General features: G+C 36.1%; 4 protein-coding genes across 4 annotated transcripts; all 4 read right to left on the bottom strand.

Moving 5' to 3' along the window:
* Nucleotides 1–7932: 7932 nt before the first annotated feature.
* On the bottom strand, nucleotides 7933–8781 carry LOC113699565 (aspartic proteinase CDR1-like). Its single transcript, XM_027219934.1, has one exon. The coding sequence runs from the start codon at nucleotides 8779–8781 to the stop codon at nucleotides 7933–7935; it is 849 nt and encodes a 282-aa protein (XP_027075735.1).
* A 3106-nt stretch (nucleotides 8782–11887) lies between these two features.
* On the bottom strand, nucleotides 11888–13021 carry LOC113699567 (aspartic proteinase CDR1-like). Its single transcript, XM_027219936.1, has one exon. It carries the CDS (start codon nucleotides 13019–13021, stop codon nucleotides 11888–11890), a length of 1134 nt encoding a protein of 377 aa, XP_027075737.1.
* Nucleotides 13022–16495: 3474 nt separating this feature from the next.
* LOC113699568 (aspartic proteinase nepenthesin-2-like) lies at nucleotides 16496–18683 on the bottom strand. Its single transcript, XM_027219938.1, has 3 exons — nucleotides 18014–18683; nucleotides 17789–17962; nucleotides 16496–16647 (listed from the first exon to the last, which is right to left on the bottom strand). The coding sequence occupies exons 1-3, from the start codon at nucleotides 18681–18683 to the stop codon at nucleotides 16496–16498; spliced, it is 996 nt and encodes a 331-aa protein (XP_027075739.1).
* Nucleotides 18684–19662: 979 nt separating this feature from the next.
* Nucleotides 19663–20469, bottom strand: LOC140009938 (uncharacterized). Its single transcript, XM_072056285.1, has 2 exons — nucleotides 20010–20469; nucleotides 19663–19853 (listed from the first exon to the last, which is right to left on the bottom strand). The coding sequence occupies exons 1-2, from the start codon at nucleotides 20467–20469 to the stop codon at nucleotides 19663–19665; spliced, it is 651 nt and encodes a 216-aa protein (XP_071912386.1).
* Nucleotides 20470–20677: the final 208 nt, after the last annotated feature.

The following is a 20677-nucleotide window of genomic DNA, read 5'->3' as shown; positions in this document are numbered from 1 at the left end:
ACTAATGTACATGTCTCTAATTTTTCCAAACTTATTGTATCCTCGATTCAATTATTTATTCCAATCGCATATTCACTATTTTTACTTAACGAGTCTTCAGAAATTAAATTTTGAAACAAGTCACTTTAAAAATATAACTAAGCCATAGATCCTTTTAATTAGGTCTAAAAAGGTTAGAAAATAATATTTGGGGCAATTGGCCAAATAAATAATTAAATGAGCTAGAATTTGGAGTTTAAAATAGGTAAATTTTTGTGAGTCTTTACATGAGTCGAGTATTAATTCCTTAATGAACCTTTCTTAATCTACCATTGATCATTGTTAACTCTCTAATATCAATACACTCTCGATTCAAATATAGTCTCGAAAAACATGCACTCGTTGTTCCAAACTAAACGAGTTTTCGAAAAGTGAATTTTTCTAACAACACGCTTTAAAAAATATAAATGAGGCATCGTTCCATATAAATGGATTTTAAATGATCGAAATAAATAATTTGGAGAAAAATGAGTAAATAAATATTTAAACAAACTACCAATATTCGATAAAAAAAATTAAAAAAAAAAATTTCGAGTCCTCACATCCTCCCCTCCTTAAAAGAATTTCGTCCTCGAAATTCACACTTAGGATAATAGTCATACCCCTTAATAGTCATGCCTTTCAAATTAATCACTAACTTACACCCTCCGATCCATATCTCACAATTTCTATTTACCCAATTAGTAGTCAAACTTTGATTCTATCTTATGAATTTAGGGTTTTGCAAAAAGTGTGTACGGTACTAGGTCACTGAGAACCTTAGATAGACAAATAGAAGGAGGAATCATACCTCTAATGACTTTAGTAGAATCGGAAACATGTTGATAATCTAATGCATAAACCCTAGCTGGTGCATTAGATCGACTTCCTCCAACACTAGGCTGCTTAGCGGCTGACTTTTCAGGCCTTTGGGTACTACCTCCGTCTTTTGGTACGGTCGGGCATTTTGATATCTGGTGCTCGGTACTACCACAATACAAGCACTTCCCTTGTTTCCTAAAACAATCATTCTCCGTATGGTTGAGCTTGCCACAATAACCACAAACGACTTGGGGAGCCACAGATTGACCACTTGGAGGTGTCCCTCTCGATTGACCTCGTCCATTGCGATCTACTCTTGATTGAGTCCCTTTTTGCATGTTAGATATCTCCACTCCACCCATCCCTTTTCCCTTTTTAAAAGGTGGGGCACTCTTATCTGCCTGTCCCGAATGGTTACTAGAAGTGCCCCTCTTCTTAGCATGAAAGTCTCTAACTTGCAGCCTTGCACTCTCGACTCTCTGTGCTTTTTCTAAGACTTCAGTAAACGTAGAGATTTGGGCTGCAGCCAAACCCTCCTGGATTTCTACATTAAGTCCCTGCACGAACCGTCTAATCCTCCTCCGTTCATTAATCACCAATTCAGGAGCGTACTTAGAAAGCTTAGTGAACTTTCCCTCGTACTCCGCTACACTAAGGGTTCCTTGTTTCAACTTGATGAATTCATCCTCCCTTTTCTCTTGGATTAAGGGCAGAAGAAATTTCTCATTAAATTCCCTCGTGAAATTCTCCCAAGTCCAAGGGGTTTGAGCTCTTTCCCACTTTCCCCTTATCAGGTCCCACCAAGCGCGTGCCACTCCCTCAAATTGGAATGCAGCAAAATTCACTCGCCTATCCTCGGTATAGTCTAAGGCGGCGAATATATTGGTCATTCTCTCTAACCAGTTTTCAGCTGCCTCGGGGTCGGGCTCTCCAGTGAACTTAGGCGGGTTGAATTTAAGAAACCTCTCCAAGGCTCTATCTTCTCCTCTATCCTGTCCCCCAGGTTGGTTAAGCGGTCCTGGACCCTGTCGTTCAGCTAAGCGTTCTAGGATATCAGTCATCCTATTGATGGCAGTAGCCATTTGGTTAACCTCTATATTCTCTTGTCCTTGGGTCGGTCCAGTTGCCGATCCTTGTTCATCCCCTTGAGGTTGGGTCTGTCTAGTCCCTCGCCCATGGTCTCGACCACTCCTTAGTCCTTCCATTATCTTAAGGGTGCCTAATGCAAGAAATAAAAGCGATCACGCAAGAAATTTCTTAAAACAAGAGCCGATCTTGAAAACATCAGAGATAACAATAATTAACATGTATTTATGCTTTTAAAATTCATACAATTAGCAAGTCGGGGGGGTATGACAAAAAAAATACAGCACACAGGTGCCACAAAAGTACTTTTAGTCACATACGACTAAAGTAAAGTCAAGTGCCTCAAAAGTAGGCCATACAGTCATACAAAAATGCAATGGCCTCAGCACTAGCATCACTCCAGCTAAATCCAACTACATCAGTCCAAAAGGGGCTAATAATTTTTTTTTTTTGTTCATTTCCAACTCATATCAAACTCTTGGATCCTATGGAGTTACAAAGGACCATCCATCAATCTTTCTCTATCTCTCTCTCTCTTAGGCTCAACTACATTCCACTTCTCTCTAGTCAATATTGTCCCACACTCAGTTAAAATATTCTGCGCCAGATGTCTCATTTCTCTTACTACATGAACTGGACATCCGTTGACCTCTTGCACTTGCTCTCACGAAACATTAGTCCATTCTTGTTCCTCGCAAATGGAGATCTTAAGTCTTTAACATTACCCTCAACTCTTAAGTACTCGGGTACAAGAATCCGAAATAAGATAATTCACATCTCGAGCTGGCCAGTCCCAAGAGTAAATCACCATATTTGAGATTCGTACCCAACATACATATCTGGTCTTTCCCAAGTATTACGATAAAAGATTTATACCTATCACATTCATGATTCACAGCTTACACTCTAAAAGAGTACTTAAGCCTTTACTCATTCATATGATAAAGACCATAACACCATTTGACCCAATCTCACCCTTCGCAGATACCACGCGAAGCGGCTCTGATTTTTTTTTTTTTCCTACAAGTGGTCACTTAACTTTCAAACCAGTCCCACAGTCCGGCATCCTAAATTTCAACCCTAAGATACACTACAAAGATCTGAAACCTAAACTCTGATACCAACTGTGACAGTTCTCAGGGTCACATCACGGGGTACCTATCAGCTTGCCACCCGCACGCGGGCATCCCCTACGGAGAGTTTCGCTTCGTGACTCTTCACGAACGAGAGGCTCGGGACTTTTCCAGACGAAGGACGTAAAGTCCCAACTGTCGGCATATGGCTCTGATACCAACTGTGACTCCCCCACATCTCCCTAAGGCGAACCAAAGGGTATCCGCGGGACGCCTGCCCAGCTCTCGCCAGGACTCAAGCAATTCCATTCAACTTAAAACCAAACCGAACATTTCGAAGAGAGCAACATGAATACAATTAAGGCAGAAGCGCTAAAACTTATCAAGTCACTTAACATGTAACCAGTACATCGGGTAATCATAATACAACTTAAATCCTAAATACACGTCAGGGCCCAAATTTTACATTTCAATTCCAAAAGTACAACCCAAACCAGGGCATAGCCAAAATATAGTAGAAATCCTAAACAAAAGGACAACGAAGGGTTTCTCCATACTTCCCCAAGATTCGGTCCTGTTAAGGAAAACAAACTAATAGGATGAGCCAATACTCAGTGAGGCCAAGAAAACACACATGCAAACACATAATCCAAGTACCAACAACAATTACATTGTAGGTAAGGCTATCAAATTCGAATAATTCAGATTTCGAATAGGAAAAAAATAAACAGAAACAATTCAAGGATACTGTAGCTCTCAGGAGCTAAATTCCACGTAGTCGAGTCAAAGTCTTGATCACATCTCACGTTGACACTTCGTCAACCACATAAGTATCAAATCCGTAGATACATCACTTTTCTTCGAATCCCGTCACCGTTACACCCCCTTACCGGGCCCGCTCATCAAAGTTTTTGATAATACTCGAGTATATCATGGCAATACTGCACGAGTAATGCCGAACAAGATCTCTCCAATAGATCATGCTCTACAAATATCTCATGGTTTGCTAAGCTTATCGACCAAGCCCATGTTGGCTCGATTCGCAAAGTTAGCCAACGAGTTTGGGCGTCCCCCGAATACGAATACGAATACGAATACGAATATAAGTCGATGAGCAACGCTCAAATCGACAATTCCAAATAGGAATCACAAATACGGATCACGTATACGAATCACAAATACAAATACAAATCACATCCACATTATCATGTACGAGTCGGATACGAATTCACATAGAAAAATTCGAATATAATTTCATTTGAAAGAGAACGAGTGCGATAAAGTACACCCTCGTCTCAAAATTTCAAATTTACATAACGGATAAGAAACAGATAACCACTTAACAACAAGTTCATGCACTTGACACTCACCAATCGAAATAAGGGAGTAAGTGCGTAAACGAGCCTTTAGGTGTTCCCCTCGAGATCCTCTTGAAGGTCTCCTTGAGCACCTGAGTAAATAGTAATTGTCTATTACACACTATCGCTTAAAACCCCTAATTATCGAGGAAGATTGCACACTTGTACAATCTAAGAAAATTTCACGAAAATGAGCCTTGATTACTCGTAAATCGAGGCTAAAAAAAATGAGATTTTAAAACACAAGCGAAATCTGATTTTCATCTTTGAAATCAAGTGTAAAACGGTTTAGCAATATCGAAGGAAAATAGAGAGTTCGTAACTCTCAATTTCCTTTAAGTTCGGAAATTTCAGATTTGTCACCCATACTTTGGAAAATCGTAGCTCATTCTATACAAGTCCAAAATTGGAAAATTTTATACCGTTGGAAACCTCTTGGAAAGTACTAAAAGTTCTTAGAAGACACTTTTCCATGAATCTAAGTGGAAAGTACTCAAAAATGAGCTTGAAATCACTGTTCCAGAATGTTCAGGATTGAGCTAGGGTTGGTTTTTTTCGCTAACTTTGGAAATTTGGCAGAATTCACTCGTTGCAAACTAGCCCTTGAAATTTATAACTCAATTAGAGGTGTAAGTAAGGTTTAGGGCAGAACAAGCGGATTCAGAATTGGAGTTTCGAGCACCGAGATACGGTAGCTCGAAGTTGGGAAAATTCAAGTCTGGTGAACAATTTTCAGATTTGAGTTTCCAAAAATTGGAACCTTAGCTAAGTGTCAAAACGAACTTGGATTGGTATAAAATTTTGCAGTATGTTACTCCTATATGAAAGGTACCGCTCTATCAAATTTCAGGGAAAAAATACCTTCGGAAAGGTAGTTAATTAATCATCCAAAGTTCAGGAAAATTTCTAAAGCAACCTGTCTTTTGACTTCATTTCCCAATTTAAATCGTTTAATCAAGAAAGCTATCCAACCATGGTTCATTTGTGAAATAAAAGTCTAAGATACATCCATGATACCTTTGGTAAGTGTTTAGCATCAAGAACTTCAATTAATAAGATCACTCCCAGGTTTTGTCCCAAACCAGTCCAAGTATTTCGGTTTTTTTCCAAAACAGGGCAGTCCTCTTGTTTTGGTCACAACTCAGTCAATTTAACTCAGAATGGGGCATGGTTTATGTCGTTGAAAAATACATTCATAGGGCTATAATATCACAGAAGAAATCATTTCAAAATTTGGCACCCAACTAGTTCAAAATCGAGCATCAATTTGCTGCCTTATCACTTCATTCCAGATGAACAGAGCAACAGGACAGCGATCTTAAAACGTTTGGTTTGGCTCACTCACAAAGAATCAGAACGTTCATTTTATCTCAAATTAACGCCTGGAATGTCTAGTTTCCAACGCCACCAACGGCACATGATTTCGACATCCGAGGACGGAGTTACGGCCGAAACACCACCGCTGGTCAGAGCCATACGTGAACAGTTTCCAGATTTGCTAGTTTCACAAAAAAAATTCATCTGCCCAACCAAACCTCATTATTTTTCAATGAAATTTTTCACACATCTAATACGTCATATAAACATCAGATTCAACCCATTAGATCATTAAAAATTGGCCTTAAAATGGCCGAACAAGGCAGGGGCAAAATCGGAAACTTTTGCTTCTTGCACCCAATGAAATTTCTATCAATTACACACCATTAATCCATCATTTTAACCACTAAACCAACAATATATCCACCATCAATCATCAAATCAGCAACAACCCAAGAGTGGGAGTTCACAGAGCCCACCATCAAAATTTTCCAACAATACAAGCTACCCATGTGAAGATTCTAGCTCATATGTGTAATTTAACCTCCATAGGACAAGTTTAGAGTGTTGGATCATTACCTACTTTGGTGGTTGTTCAAGTCAGAATTTTTTTTGGCCCTTTGAAGCCTGAAGAAAACCGTGGAAATGAAGCTCTTCTCCTTGCCTAAGTGAATCTCCAAGTGGTTTGTAAGCTGGATGCAAATTTTGAGATGAAATGGGGGAAGATTGGTGCAAGAATGAAGAAGCTTTTCTTCCTTTCTTTCCTTTGCTGTTTGGTCGGCTGTTTTGGTGTGAAAATGGGAGTTCTAGCCGTGCACTTAAGGTGAGAAAAGAAGGGTTTTGATCTGGTGTGATGGGTCCACTAAAAGCTTAAGAATGTGTGGACAAAATTGCTCCAAAAGTCAACTAAGGATAGTGCGCGAATGCGCGCGTTTCGTGCTCGTTTCCTCTCAGGTTTGTTTCACTTGTGCACTAAACCTCTAATGCGCTTCCATTCATACTATTATTATTCACTTTTAATAGTCTAAAATAACGGTCTTAAGTCCCTTAATTGATCGCGCGCGTAAAACGCGTATTTCCAATTTTGCGCGATAACGCTTAACTTTCAAAAAAAAATTCTTATAACGATTATATTACTAACTAATACTTGAGCACTTAAACATAAAAATACCTAATTTGAGACTAATGTACATGTCTCTAATTTTTCCAAACTTATTGTATCCTCGATTCAATTATTTATTCCAATCGCATATTCACTATTTTTACTTAACGAGTCTTCAGAAATTAAATTTTGAAACAAGTCACTTTAAAAATATAACTAAGCCATAGATCCTTTTAATTAGGTCTAAAAAGGTTAGAAAATAATATTTGGGGAAATTGGCCAAATAAATAATTAAATGAGCTACAATTTGGAGTTTAAAATAGGTAAATTTTTGTGAGTCTTTACATGAGTCGAGTATTAATTCCTTAATGAACCTTTCTTAATCTACCATTGATCATTGTTAACTCTCTAATATCAATACACTCTCGATTCAAATATAGTCTCGAAAAACATGCACTCGTTGTTCCAAACTAAACGAGTTTTCGAAAAGTGAATTTTTCTAACAATACGCTTTAAAAAATATAAATGAGGCATCGTTCCATATAAATGGATTTTAAATGATCGAAATAAATAATTTGGAGAAAAATGAGTAAATAAATATTTAAACAAACTACCAATATTCGATAAAATAAAATTAAAAACAAATTTTTGAGTCCTCACAGTTTTTGTTAAGCCTAAATTACCCTCATGCCTTTTAATTAGAGTTATTACATTTCAATCATGACACTAATAAGAAAAAATGAAAATTTTCAATAAATTACATCTAAAAAATATTGGTAATAAAAATTAAAAACTACCCATTTACAACTATATTAATCAATCATTTTCTTCAACTCCAATTATTGAAATATGCACATTCCAGCCTCTCAAAGTTAACTTGCATTTCATTCATGCCAAATGATATATAGAAATATTTTTGGAGTTCTACGCCAAGAAGACTGTGATCGACAACATTCTCTGCAGCATTCAACACACTTAAACATACCACATCTGGGTATACTTGCTTAAACAAATTTTATTTATCTAATTCCATTGTTGCTCCATCAAAATGAAATGCTCTTGTTGAAAAGCCCTTAAAATCCCTAAACAAGTGTCCAATATAGTAAAGTTGATACTTGTCCAAAGAGAAATATCGTCTTTCCAATGAGTCCCCTATTTAATCAACAATTGCCTGTTCAACTTTCTCGTATGCAATATCTTGAAGGAAACTCAAACTTGAACCTGAATCAATAATTGCACCCCCACCACTTTTAAAATTATCCATGCTCAAATCCTTTTTGTCAGTACCGAGTATCCTACCCCTAAAGTTAATGCCTTCAAAATTTACGTAGTAATGGAACTCCCTAATAATAAGAGGAGTTGAGTTTTCAACTCCTCCGGACTTTCTCCCTATGATCAGCATATTTTTTTTATCAAATGGATCGCTTAAATTTCCAATACAGTATGAGAACTCACTACTATCCAGTTGTGAAGCTAATGAGATTCCTGAAGGACCAAGCCCCAAGACACGATTGAACTTGTCTATATAGCTATTTTTTATAGTACATCCAAATAACGGATTTAACTCATGCGCTGGTTGGTTGTCAAATGATGAACCGAAAATAAATCTTTCAAATGCAAGATTTCCACGGACAACGACTTCACCCAAATATTTCAATACAAACCAACAGAAAGTGGGTGCTGGAATACATGTCAACGGAGTAGAAGAACAAAAGTCTTCGCACCTCACATTAGCAGAATATGTTGAAGACTCCCCAGACCAATAGTTTCTATAGAATGTCCTATTGCCACCTATACCAGGTTTGCACTGAACCCAAAACAGATTACTACCAGTAGCTAACGCAACCAATTGAGCAGCCTCCCGTGAACCAAAGTTGAAACCCACCAAAAACACAGGTATTGATGTGTTAACAAAAATTCCAGTCTCGAAATCAGTATCAAGATCTGAATCATCATTTGAATCATCTAAATCATCTTGTACTGTCACCTTCAAATCTTCTGGCATTGTCACCTTCAAGTATCTTAAGCGAGATAAGGAAATATGCAAGTCCCTATGTTCGATAGCATTTGTGTCAAAATAGGGGGGAGTGAATAGAGTTATAATGAATCATTTTTGTAACTATCCTACTCCTACTAATATGGCTTGTTCTTGCTATCCAAAGACAGAAAAGAACGATGGTTGTGGTGATTAGAAGAAAGTTAGCCATACTTTCTAACTATTATGCAAAAGTTTGCTGCAAACAAATGTGTAAATGTGCAAAGTGTTTTAAAGGATTCTCTCTTCCCAAATTTGTCATCTCATGTAAAGCAAATGACACATAATCTTAATTTTCAATGTTATTGTCAATCAATCAGCAATAGCCTGCAGCTAAAGTTGGTTGTTGTTTCTTGATGATGTAGAGTTGGGAAGAGTATTGTATTAATTACTTGCCTCACACTATGAAGCACACGTCTACTTTGTAACAACATCAAATATATCATTATCATTACTCTATAAAAAGTAGGATGAGTCTTGATAACAGGGAGTGTAAGTGTAAACATATTTTGCTTTTAGTTTTTATTTAGCCTAAATTACCCTCATGCCTTTTAATTAAAGTTATTACATTTCAATCATGACACTAATAAGAAAAAATGAAAAGTTTCAATAAATTACCTCTAAAAAATATTGGTAATAAAAATTAAAAACTAGCCATTTACAACTATATTCACCAATCATTTTCTTCAACTCCAATTATTGAAATATTCACATTCCATCCTCTCAAAGTTAACTTGCATTTCATTCATGTCAAATGATATATAGAAATATTTTTGGAGTTCTACGCCAAGAAGACTGTGATCGACACCATTCTCTGCAACATTCAACACACTTAAACATACCACATCAGGGTATACTTACTTAAACAAATTCTCTTTATCTAATTCCATTGTTGCTCCATCAAAATGAAATGCTATTGTTGGAAAGCCCTTAAAATCCCTAAACAAGCGTCTTTCCAATGAGTTCTCTATGTAATCAACAATTACCTGTTCAAGTTTCTCGTATTCAATATCTTGAAGGAAACTCAAACTTGAACCTGAATCAATAATTGCACCCCTACCACTTTTAAAATTATCCATGCTCAAATCCTTTTTGTCAGTGCCGAGTATCCTACCCCCAAAGCTAATGCCTTCAAGATTTACGTAGTAATGGAACTCCCTAATAATAAGAGGAGTTGAGTTTTCAACTCCTCCGGACTTTATCCCTATGATCAGTATATTTTTTTCATCAAATGGATCGTTTAAATTTTCAATACAATATGAGAACTCACTACTATCCAGTTGTGAAGCTAATGAGATTCCTGAAGGACCAAACCCCGAGACACCATTGAACTTGCCTATGTAGCTATTTTTTCTAGTACATCCAAATAACGGATTTAACTTATGCGCTGGTTGGTTATCAAATGATGAACCGAAAATAAATCGTTCAAATGCAAGATTTTCACGGACAACGATTTCACCCAAATATTTCAATACATACCAGCAAAGAGTGGGTGTTGGAATACATGTCAACGGAATAGAAGAACAAAAGTCCTCGCGCCTCACATTAGCCGGATATATTGAAGACTCCCCAAGCCAATAGTTTCTCTAGAATGTCCTATTGCTGCCTATACCAGGTTTGCACTGAACTCAAAGCAGATTACTACCAGTATCCAACGCAACCAATTGAGCAGCCTCCCGTGAACCAATGTTGAAACCCACCAAAAACACAGGTATTGATGTGTTAACAAAAATTCCAGTCTCAAAATTAGTATCATTATCTGAATCATCTGAATCATATTGTACTGTCAGCTTCAAATATTCTTGCATTGTCACCTTCAAGTATCTTAAGCGAGATAAGGAAATATGCAAGTTCCTATGTTCGGCAGCATTTGTGTCAAAATAGAGGGGAGTGAATAGAGTTATAATGAATCATTTTTGTAACTATCCTACTCCTACTAATATGGCTTGTTCTTGCTATCCAAAGACAGAAAAGAACGATGGTTGTGGTGATTAGAAGAAAGTTAGCCATACTTTCTGACTATTATGCAAAGGTTTGCTGCAAGCAAATGTGTAAATGTGCAAAGTGTTTTAAAGGATTCTCTCTTCCCAAATTTGTCAGCTCATGTAAAGCAAATGACACATAATCTTCATTTTCAATGTTATTGTCAATCAATCAACAATAGCCTGCAACTAAAGTTGGTTGTTGTTTCTTGATGATGTAGTGTTGGCAAGAGAATTGTATTAATTACTTGCCCTCACACGATGAAGCACACGTCTACCATGTAACAACATCAAATATATCATTATCATTACTCTATAAAAGGTAGGATGAGTCTGGTAACAGGGAATGTAAGTGTAAACATATTTTACTTTTAGTTTTTGTTTAGCCTAAATTGCCCTCCTGTTTTTTAATTAGAGGTAATAAATTTCAATCATGACACTAATAAGAAAAAGTAAAAAGTTTCAATAAATTATATCTAAAAAATATTGGTAATAAAAATTAAAAACGACGCTTTTACATGTGACAGCCCCACCTCCCCCTAAGACGAACCAGAGGGTTCGGCGGGCCGCCTGCCCAGCTCTCGCCGGGACTCAGCGGTCACTAAAGTCCTCAAATGAATTACAAGAATAAACCTCAAATATACATCACATGGTCCACAAATATACATCCAAGTCTCCAATAATTACATGTCACAATTGCAGCGGAAACAATTCCCAACTATACATAAAATGATTCCACATCCAAATTGTACAACATAAAGGCCATCCATTCACGTGAATAAGCACAACAAGTCCTGCCTTCGCCACGAGCCCTGTGGAGGGGAAAGAAAATGTAGAAAAGGCGGGCGTTAAAAAAATAAACCCTAGAAAATTAAAAAAATTTCCGGGTTCTCAAACTCATTTTTTTTCGGGGCGTCACATTACAACTATATTAATCAATCATTTTCTTCAACTCCAATTATTGAAATATTCACATTCCATCCTCTCAAAGTTTACTTGCATTTCATTCATGTCAAATGAAATATAGAAATATTTTTTGAGTTTTACGTCAAGAAAACTGTGATTGACACCATTCTCTGCAGCATTCAACACACTTAAACATACCACATCTGGTATACTTGCTTAAACAAATTCTTTTTATCTAATTCCATTGTTGCTCCATCAAAATGAAATGCTATTGTTGTAAAGCCCTTAAAATCCCTAAACAAGTGTCCAATATAGCAAAATTTATACTTGTCCAAAGAGAAATATCGTCTTTCCAATGAGTCCCCTATGTAATCAACAATTGTCTGTTCAAGTTTCTCGTTTGCAATATCTTCAAAGGAACTCAAACCTGAACCTGAATCAATAGTTGCACCCCCACCACTTTTAAAATTATCCATTCTCAAATCCTTTTTGTCAATACCGAGCATCCTACCCCCAAAACTAATGCCTTCAAGATTTACGTAGTAATCAAACTCTCTAATAATAAGAGGAGTTGAAAACTCAACTCCTCCGAATTTTATCCCTATAATCAGTATATTTTTTTCATCAAATGGATCGTTTAAATTTCCAATACAATATGAGAACTCACTACTATCCAGTTGTGAAGCTAATGAGATTCCTGAAGGGCCAAACCCCAAGACACGATTGAACTTGTCTGTGTAGCTATTTTTTCTAGTACAACCAAATAACGGATTTAACTCATGCGCTGGTTGGTTGTCAAATGATGAACCGAAAATAAATCGTTCAAATGCAGGATTTCCACGGACAATGACTTCACCCAAATATTTCAATACATACCAGCAGAGAGTGGGTGTTGGAATACATGTCAATGGAGTAGAAGAATAAAAGTCCTCGCACCTCACATTAACAGAATATGTTGAAGACTCCGCAGGCCAATAGTTTCTATAGAATGTCCTATTGCCGCCTATATCAAGTTTGCACTGAACCCAAAGTAGATTACTACCAGTATCCAACGCAACCAATTGAGCAGCCTCCAGTGAACCAAAGTTGAAACCCACCAAAAACACAGGTATTGATATGTTAATAAAATTTCCAGTCTCGAAATCAGTATCATTATCTGAATCATCATTTGAATCATCTGAATCATATTGTACTGTCAGCTTCAAATATTCTTGCATTGTCACCTTCAAGTATCTTAAGCGAGATAAGGAAATATGCAAGTCCCTATGTTCGGCAGCATTTGTGTCAAAATAAGGGAGGTCAATAGAGTTATAATGAATCATTTTCGTAACTATCCTACTCCGACTACTATGGCTGGTCCTTGGTATCAAAAGAAAGAAAAGAACGATGGTTATGGTGATTAGACGAAAGCTAGCCATACTTTCTGACTATTATGCAAATGTTTGCTGCAAGCAAATCTGTAAATGTATAAAGTATTTTAAAGGATTCTCTCTTCCCAAATTTGTCTGCTCATGTAAAGCAAATGACACATAATCTTAATTTTTAATGTTATTGTCAATCAATCAGCAATAGCCTGCAGTTAAAGTTGGTTGTTGTTTCTTGATGATGTAGAGTTGGTAAGAGAAATGTATTAATTACTTGCCCTCACACGATGAATCACACGTCTACCTTGTAACAATATCAAATATATCATTATCATTACCCAATAAAAGGTAGGATGAGTTTGGGTAACAGCGAGTGTAAGTGTAAACATATTTTGCTTTTAGTTTTTGTTTGGCCTAAATTACCCTCAAGTCATTTAATTAGAGGTATTACATTTCAATCATGACACTAATAAGAAAAAATGAAAATTTTCAACAAATTACATCTAAAAAATATTGGTAATAAAATTAAAAACTACGCATTTACAACTATATTCATCAATCATTTTCTTCAACTCCAATTATTGAAATATTCGCATTCCATCCTTTCAAAGTTAACATACATTTCATTCATGTCAAATGATATATAGAAATATTTTTGAAGTCCTACGCCAAGAAAACTGTGATCGACACAATTCTCTGCAGCATTCAACACACTTAAACATACCACATCTGGTATACTTGCTTAAACAAATTCTTTTTATCTAATTCCATTGTTGCTCCATCAAAATGAAATGCTATTGTTGTAAAGCCCTTAAAATCCCTAAACAAGTGTCCAATATAGCAAAGTTGATACTTGTCCAAAGAGAAATATCGTCTTTCCAATGAGTCCCCTATGCAATCAACAATTGCCTGTTCAAGTTTCTCGTTTGCAATATCTTAAAAGGAAACTCAAACCTGAACCTGAATCAATAGTTGCACCCCCACCACTTTTAAAATTATCCATTCTCAAATCTTTTTTGTCAATACCGAGCATCCTACCCCCAAAACTAATGCCTTCAAGATTTACGTAGTAATCAAACTCTCTAATAATAAGAGGAGTTGAGTCCGGATTTTATCCCTATAATCAGTATATTTTTTTCGTCAAATGGATCGTTTAAATTTCCAATACAATATGAGAACTCACTACTATCCAGTTGTGAAGCTAATGAGATTCCTGAAGGACCAAACCCCAAGTCACGATTGAACTTGTCTGTTTAGCTATTTTTTCTAGTACATCCAAATAACGGATTTAACTCATGCGCTGGTTGGTTGTCAAATGATGAACCGAAAATAAATCGTTCAAATGCAGGATTTCCACGGACAATGACTTCACCCAAATATTTCAATACATACCAGCAGAGAGTGGGTGTTGGAATACATGTCAATGGAGTAGAAGAATAAAAGTCCACGCACCTCACATTAACAGAATATGTTGAAAACTCCGCAGGCCAATAGTTTCTATAGAATGTCCTATTGCCGTCTCTATCAAGTTTGCACTGAACCCAAAGCAGATTACTACCAGTATCCAACGCAGCCAATTGAGCAGCCTCCCGTGAACCAAAGTTGAAACCCACCAAAAACACAGGTATTGATGTGTTAACAAAAATTCCAGTCTCGAAATCAGTATCATTATCTGAATCATCATTTGAATCATCTGAATCATATTGTACTGTCAGATTCAAATATTCTTGCATTGTTACCTTCAAGTATCTTAAGCGAGATAAGGAAATATGCAAGTCCCTATATTCGGCAGTATTTGTGACAAAATAGGGGGAGTGAATAGAGTTATAATGAATCAATTTCGTAACTATCCTACTCCGACTACTATGGCTGGTCCTTGGTATCAAAAGACAGAAAAGAACGATAGTTATGGTGATTAGACGAAAGCTAGCCATACTTTCTGACTATTATGCAAAGGTTTGCTGCAAGCAAATGCGTAAATGTGTAAAGTATTTTAAAGGATTCTCTCTTCCCAAATTTGTCAGCTCATGTAAAGCAAATGACACATAATCTTAATTTTCAATGTTATTGTCAGCCAATCAGCAATAGCCTGCAGCTAAAGTTGGTTGTTGTTTCTTGATGATGTAGAGTTGGTAAGAGAATTGTATTAATTACTTGCACTCACACAATGAATCACACGTCTACCTTGTAACAACATCAAATATATCATTATCATTACCCAATAAAAGGTAGGATGAGTTTGGGTAACAGCGAGTGTAAGTGTAAACATATTTTGCTTTTAGTTTTTGTTTGGCCTAAATTACCCTCAAGTCATTTAATTAGAGGTATTACATTTCAATCATGACACTAATAAGAAAAAATGAAAATTTTCAACAAATTACATCTAAAAAATATTGGTAATAAAATTAAAAACTACGCATTTACAACTATATTCATCAATCATTTTCTTCAACTCCAATTATTGAAATATTCGCATTCCATCCTTTCAAAGTTAACATACATTTCATTCATGTCAAATGATATATAGAAATATTTTTGAAGTCCTACGCCAAGAAGACTGTGATCGACACAATTCTCTGCAGCATTCAACACACTTAAACATACCACATCTGGTATACTTGCTTAAACAAATTCTTTTTATCTAATTCCATTGTTGCTCCATCAAAATGAAATGCTATTGTTGTAAAGCCCTTAAAATCCTTAAACAAGTGTCCAATATAGCAAAGTTGATACTTGTCCAAAGAGAAATATCGTCTTTCCAATGAGTCCCCTATGTAATCAACAATTGCCTGTTCAAGTTTCTCGTTTGCAATATCTTCAAAAGAAACTCAAACTTGAACCTGAATCAATAGTTGCACCCCCACCACTTTTTAGAATATCCATTCTCAAATCCTTTTTGTCAGTGCCGAGTATCCTACCCCCAAAGCTAATGCCTTCAAGATTTACGTAGTAATGGAACTCCCTAATAATAAGAGGAGTTGAGTTTTCAACTCCTCCGGACTTTATCCCTATGATCAGTATATTTTTTTCGTCAAATGGATTGTTTAAATTTTCAATACAATATGAGAACTCACTACTATCCAGTTGTGAAGTTAATGAGATTCCTGAAGGACCAAACCCCGAGACACCATTGAACTTGTCTATGTAGCTATGTTTTCTAGTACATCCAAATTACGGATTTAACTTATGCGCTGGTTGGTTATCAAATGATGAACCGAAAATAAATCGTTCAAATGCAAGATTTCCACGAACAACGATTTCACCCAAATATTTCAATACATACCAGCAAAGAGTGGGTGTTGGAATACATGTCAACGGAATAGAAGAACAAAAGTCCTCGCACCTCACATTAGCAGGATATATAGAAGACTCCCCAAGCCAATAGTTTCTACAGAATGTCCTATTGCTGCCTATACCAGGTTTGCACTGAACTCAAAGCAGATTACTACCAGTATCCAACGCAACCAATTGAGCAGCCTCCCGTGAACCAATGTTGAAACCCACCAAAAACACAGGTATTGATGTGTTAACAAAAATTCCAGTCTCGAAATCAGTATCATTATCCAAATCATCATTTGAATCATCTGAATCATATTGTACTGTCAGATTCAAATATTCTTGCATTGTCACCTTCAAGTATCTTAAGCGAGATAAGGAAATATGCAAGTCCCTATATTCGGCAGCATTTGTGTCAAAATAGGGGGAGTGAATAGAGTTATAATGAATCATTTTCGTAACTATCCTACTCCGACTACTATGGCTGGTCCTTGGTATCAAAAGACAGAAAAGTACGATAGTTATGGTGATTAGGCGAAAGCTAGCCATACTTTCTGACTATTATGCAAAGGTTTGCTGCAAGCAAATGCGTAAATGTGTAAAGTATTTTAAAGGATTCTCTCTTCCCAAATTTGTCAGCTCATGTAAAGCAAATGACACATAATCTTAATTTTCAATGTTATTGTCAATCAATCAACAATAGCCTGCAACTAAAGTTGGTTGTTGTTTCTTGATGATGTAGTGTTGGCAAGAGAATTGTATTAATTACTTACCCTCACACGATGAAGCACATGTCTACCTTGTAACAACATCAAATATATCATTATCGTTACTGTATAAAAGGTAGGATGAGTCTGGTAACAGGGAGTGTAAGTGTAAACATATTTTGCTTTTAGTTTTTGTTTAGCCTAAATTGCCCTCTTGTTTTTTAATTAGAGGTATTAAATTTCAATCATGACACTAATAAGAAAAAGTAAAAAGTTTCAATAAATTATATCTAAAAAATATTGGTAATAAAAATTAAAAACGACGCTTTTACAACTATATTAATCAATCATTTTCTTCAACTCCAATTATTGAAATATTCACATTCCATCCTCACAAAGTTTACTTGCATTTCATTCATGTCAAATGATATATAGAAATATTTTTCGAGTTTTACGTCAAGAAGACTGTGATCGACACCATTCTCTGCAGCATTCAACACACATAAACATATCACATCTGGTATACTTGCTTAAACAAATTCTTTTTATCTAATTCCATTGTTGCTCCATCAAAATGAAATGCTATTGTTGTAAAGCCCTTAAAATCCCTAAACAAGTGTCCAATATAGCAAAATTTATACTTGTCCAAAGAGAAATATCGTCTTTCCAATGAGTCCCCTATGTAATCAACAATTGCCTGTTCAAGTTTCTCGTTTGCAATATCTTCAAAGGAAACTCAAACCTGAACCTGAATCAATAGTTGCACCCCCACCACTTTTAAAATTATCCATTTTCAAATCCTTTTTGTCAATACCGAGCATCCTACCCCCAAAACTAATGCCTTCAAGATTTACGTAGTAATCAAACTCCCTGATAATAAGAGGAGTTGAGAACTCAACTCCTCCGGATTTTATCCCTATAATCAGTATATTTTTTTCATCAAATGGATCGTTTCAATTTTCAATACAATATGAGAACTCAATACTATCCAGTTGTGAAGCTAATGAGATTCCTGAAGGACCAAACCCCAAGACACGATTGAACTTGTCTGTGTAGCTATTTTTTCTAGTACAACCAAATAACGGATTTAACTCATGCGCTGGTTGGTTGTCAAATGATGAACCGAAAATAAATCGTTCAAATGCAGGATTTCCACGGACAATGACTTCACCCAAATATTTCAATACATACCAGCAGAGAGTGGGTGTTGGAATACATGTCAATGGAGTAGAAGAATAAAAGTCCTCGCACCTCACATTAACAGAATATGTTGAAGACTCCGCAGGCCAATAGTTTCTATAGAATGTCCTATTGCCGTCTATATCAAGTTTGCACTGAACCCAAAGCAGATTACTACCAGTATCCAACGCAACCAATTGAGCAGCCTCCAGTGAACCAAAGATGAAACCCACCAAAAACACAGGTATTGATGTGTTAACAAAATTTCCAGTCTCGAAATCAGTATCATTATCTGAATCATCATTTGAATCATCTGAATCATATTGTACTGTCAGCTTCAAATATTCTTGCATTGTCACCTTCAAGTATCTTAAGCGAGATAAGGAAATATGCAAGTCCCTATGTTCGGCAGCATTTGTGTCAAAATAAGGGAGGTCAATAGAGTTATAATGAATCATTTTCGTAACTATCCTACTCCGACTACTATGGCTGGTCCTTGGTATCAAAAGAAAGAAAAGAACGATGGTTATGGTGATTAGACGAAAGCTAGCCATACTTTCTGACTATTATGCAAATGTTTGCTGCAAGCAAATCTGTAAATGTGTAAAGTATTTTAAAGGATTCTCTCTTCCCAAATTTGTCAGCTCATGTAAAGCAAATGACACATAATCTTAATTTTCAATGTTATTGTCAATCAATCAGCAATAGCCTGCAGCTAAAGTTGGTTGTTGTTTCTTGATGATGTAGAGTTGGTAAGAGAATTGTATTAATTACTTGCCCTCACACGATGAATCACACGTCTACCTTGTAACAACATCAAATATATCGTTATCCTTACCCAATAAAAGGTAGTATGAGTTTGGGTAACAGGGAGTGTAAGTGTAAACATATTTTGCTTTTAGTTTTTATTTGGCCTAAATTACCCTCAAGTCATTTAATTAGAGGTATTACATTTCAATCATGACACAAATAAGAAAAAATGAAAATTTTCAACAAATTACATCTAAAAAATATTGGTAATAAAATTAAAAACTACGCATTTACAACTATATTCATCAATCATTTTCTTCAACTCCAATTATTGAAATATTCGCATTCCATCCTTTCAAAGTTAACATACATTTCATTCATGTCAAATGATATATAGAAATATTTTTGAAGTCCTACGCCAAGAAGACTTTGATCGACACAATTCTCTGCAGCATTCAACACACTTAAACATACCACATCTGGTATACTTGCTTAAACAAATTCTTTTTATCTAATTGCATTGTTGCTCCATCAAAATGAAATGCTATTGTTGTAAAGCCCTTAAAATCCCTAAACAAGTGTCCAATATAGCAAAGTTGATACTTGTCCAAAGAGAAATACCGTCTTTCCAACGAGTCCCCTATGTAATCAACAATTGCCTGTTCAAGTTTCTCGTTTGCAATATCTTCAAAGGAAACTCAAACCTGAACCTGAATCAATAGTTGCACCCCCACCACTTTTAAAATTATCCATTCTCAAATCCTTTTTGTCAATACCGAGCATCCTACCCCCAAAACTAATGCCTTCAAGATTTACGTAGTAATCAAACTCCCTAATTATAAGAAGAGTTGAAAACTCAACTCCTCCGGATTTTATCCCTATAATCAGTATATTTTTTTCATCAAATGGATCGTTTAAATTACCAATACAATATGAGAACTCACTACTATCCAGTTGTGAAGCTAATGAGATTCCTGAAGGACCAAACCCCAAGACACGATTGAACTTGTCTGTTTAGCTATTTTTTCTAGTACATCCAAATAACGGATTTAACTCATGCGCTGGTTGGTTGTCAAATGATGAACCGAAAATAAATCGTTCAAATGCAGGATTTCCACGGACAATGACTTCACCCAAATATTTCAATAAATACCAGCAGAGAGTGGGTGTTGGAATACATGTCAATGGAGTAGAAGAATAAAAGTCCACGCACCTCACATTAACAGAATATGTTGAAGACTCCGCAGGCCAATAGTTTCTATAGAATGTCCTATTGCCGCCTCTATCAAGTTTGCACTGAACCCAAAGCAGATTGCAACCAGTATCCAACGCAGCCAATTGAGCAGCCTCTCGTGAACCAAAGTTGAAACCCACCAAAAACACAGGTATTGATGTGTTAACAAAAATTCCAGTCTCGAAATCAGTATCATTATCTGAATCATCATTTGAATCATCTGAATCATATTGTACTGTCAGATTCAAATATTCTTGCATTGTCACCTTCAAGTATCTTAAGCGAGAGAAGGAAATATGCAAGTCCCTATATTCGGCAGCATTTGTGTCAAAATAGGGGGAGTGAATAGAGTTATAATGAATCATTTTCGTAACTATCCTACTCCGACTACTATGGCTGGTCCTTGGTATCAAAAGACAGAAAAGTACGATAGTTATGGTGATTAGGCGAAAGCTAGCCATACTTTCT

The sequence above is a fragment of the Coffea arabica genome, chromosome 6e (genome assembly GCF_036785885.1).
Source record: "Coffea arabica cultivar ET-39 chromosome 6e, Coffea Arabica ET-39 HiFi, whole genome shotgun sequence".
Classification (NCBI taxonomy): Eukaryota; Viridiplantae; Streptophyta; class Magnoliopsida; order Gentianales; family Rubiaceae; genus Coffea; species Coffea arabica.
Note: the sequence above shows the minus strand (reverse complement) of the source record. Positions and strands in the feature narration are given on the sequence as shown.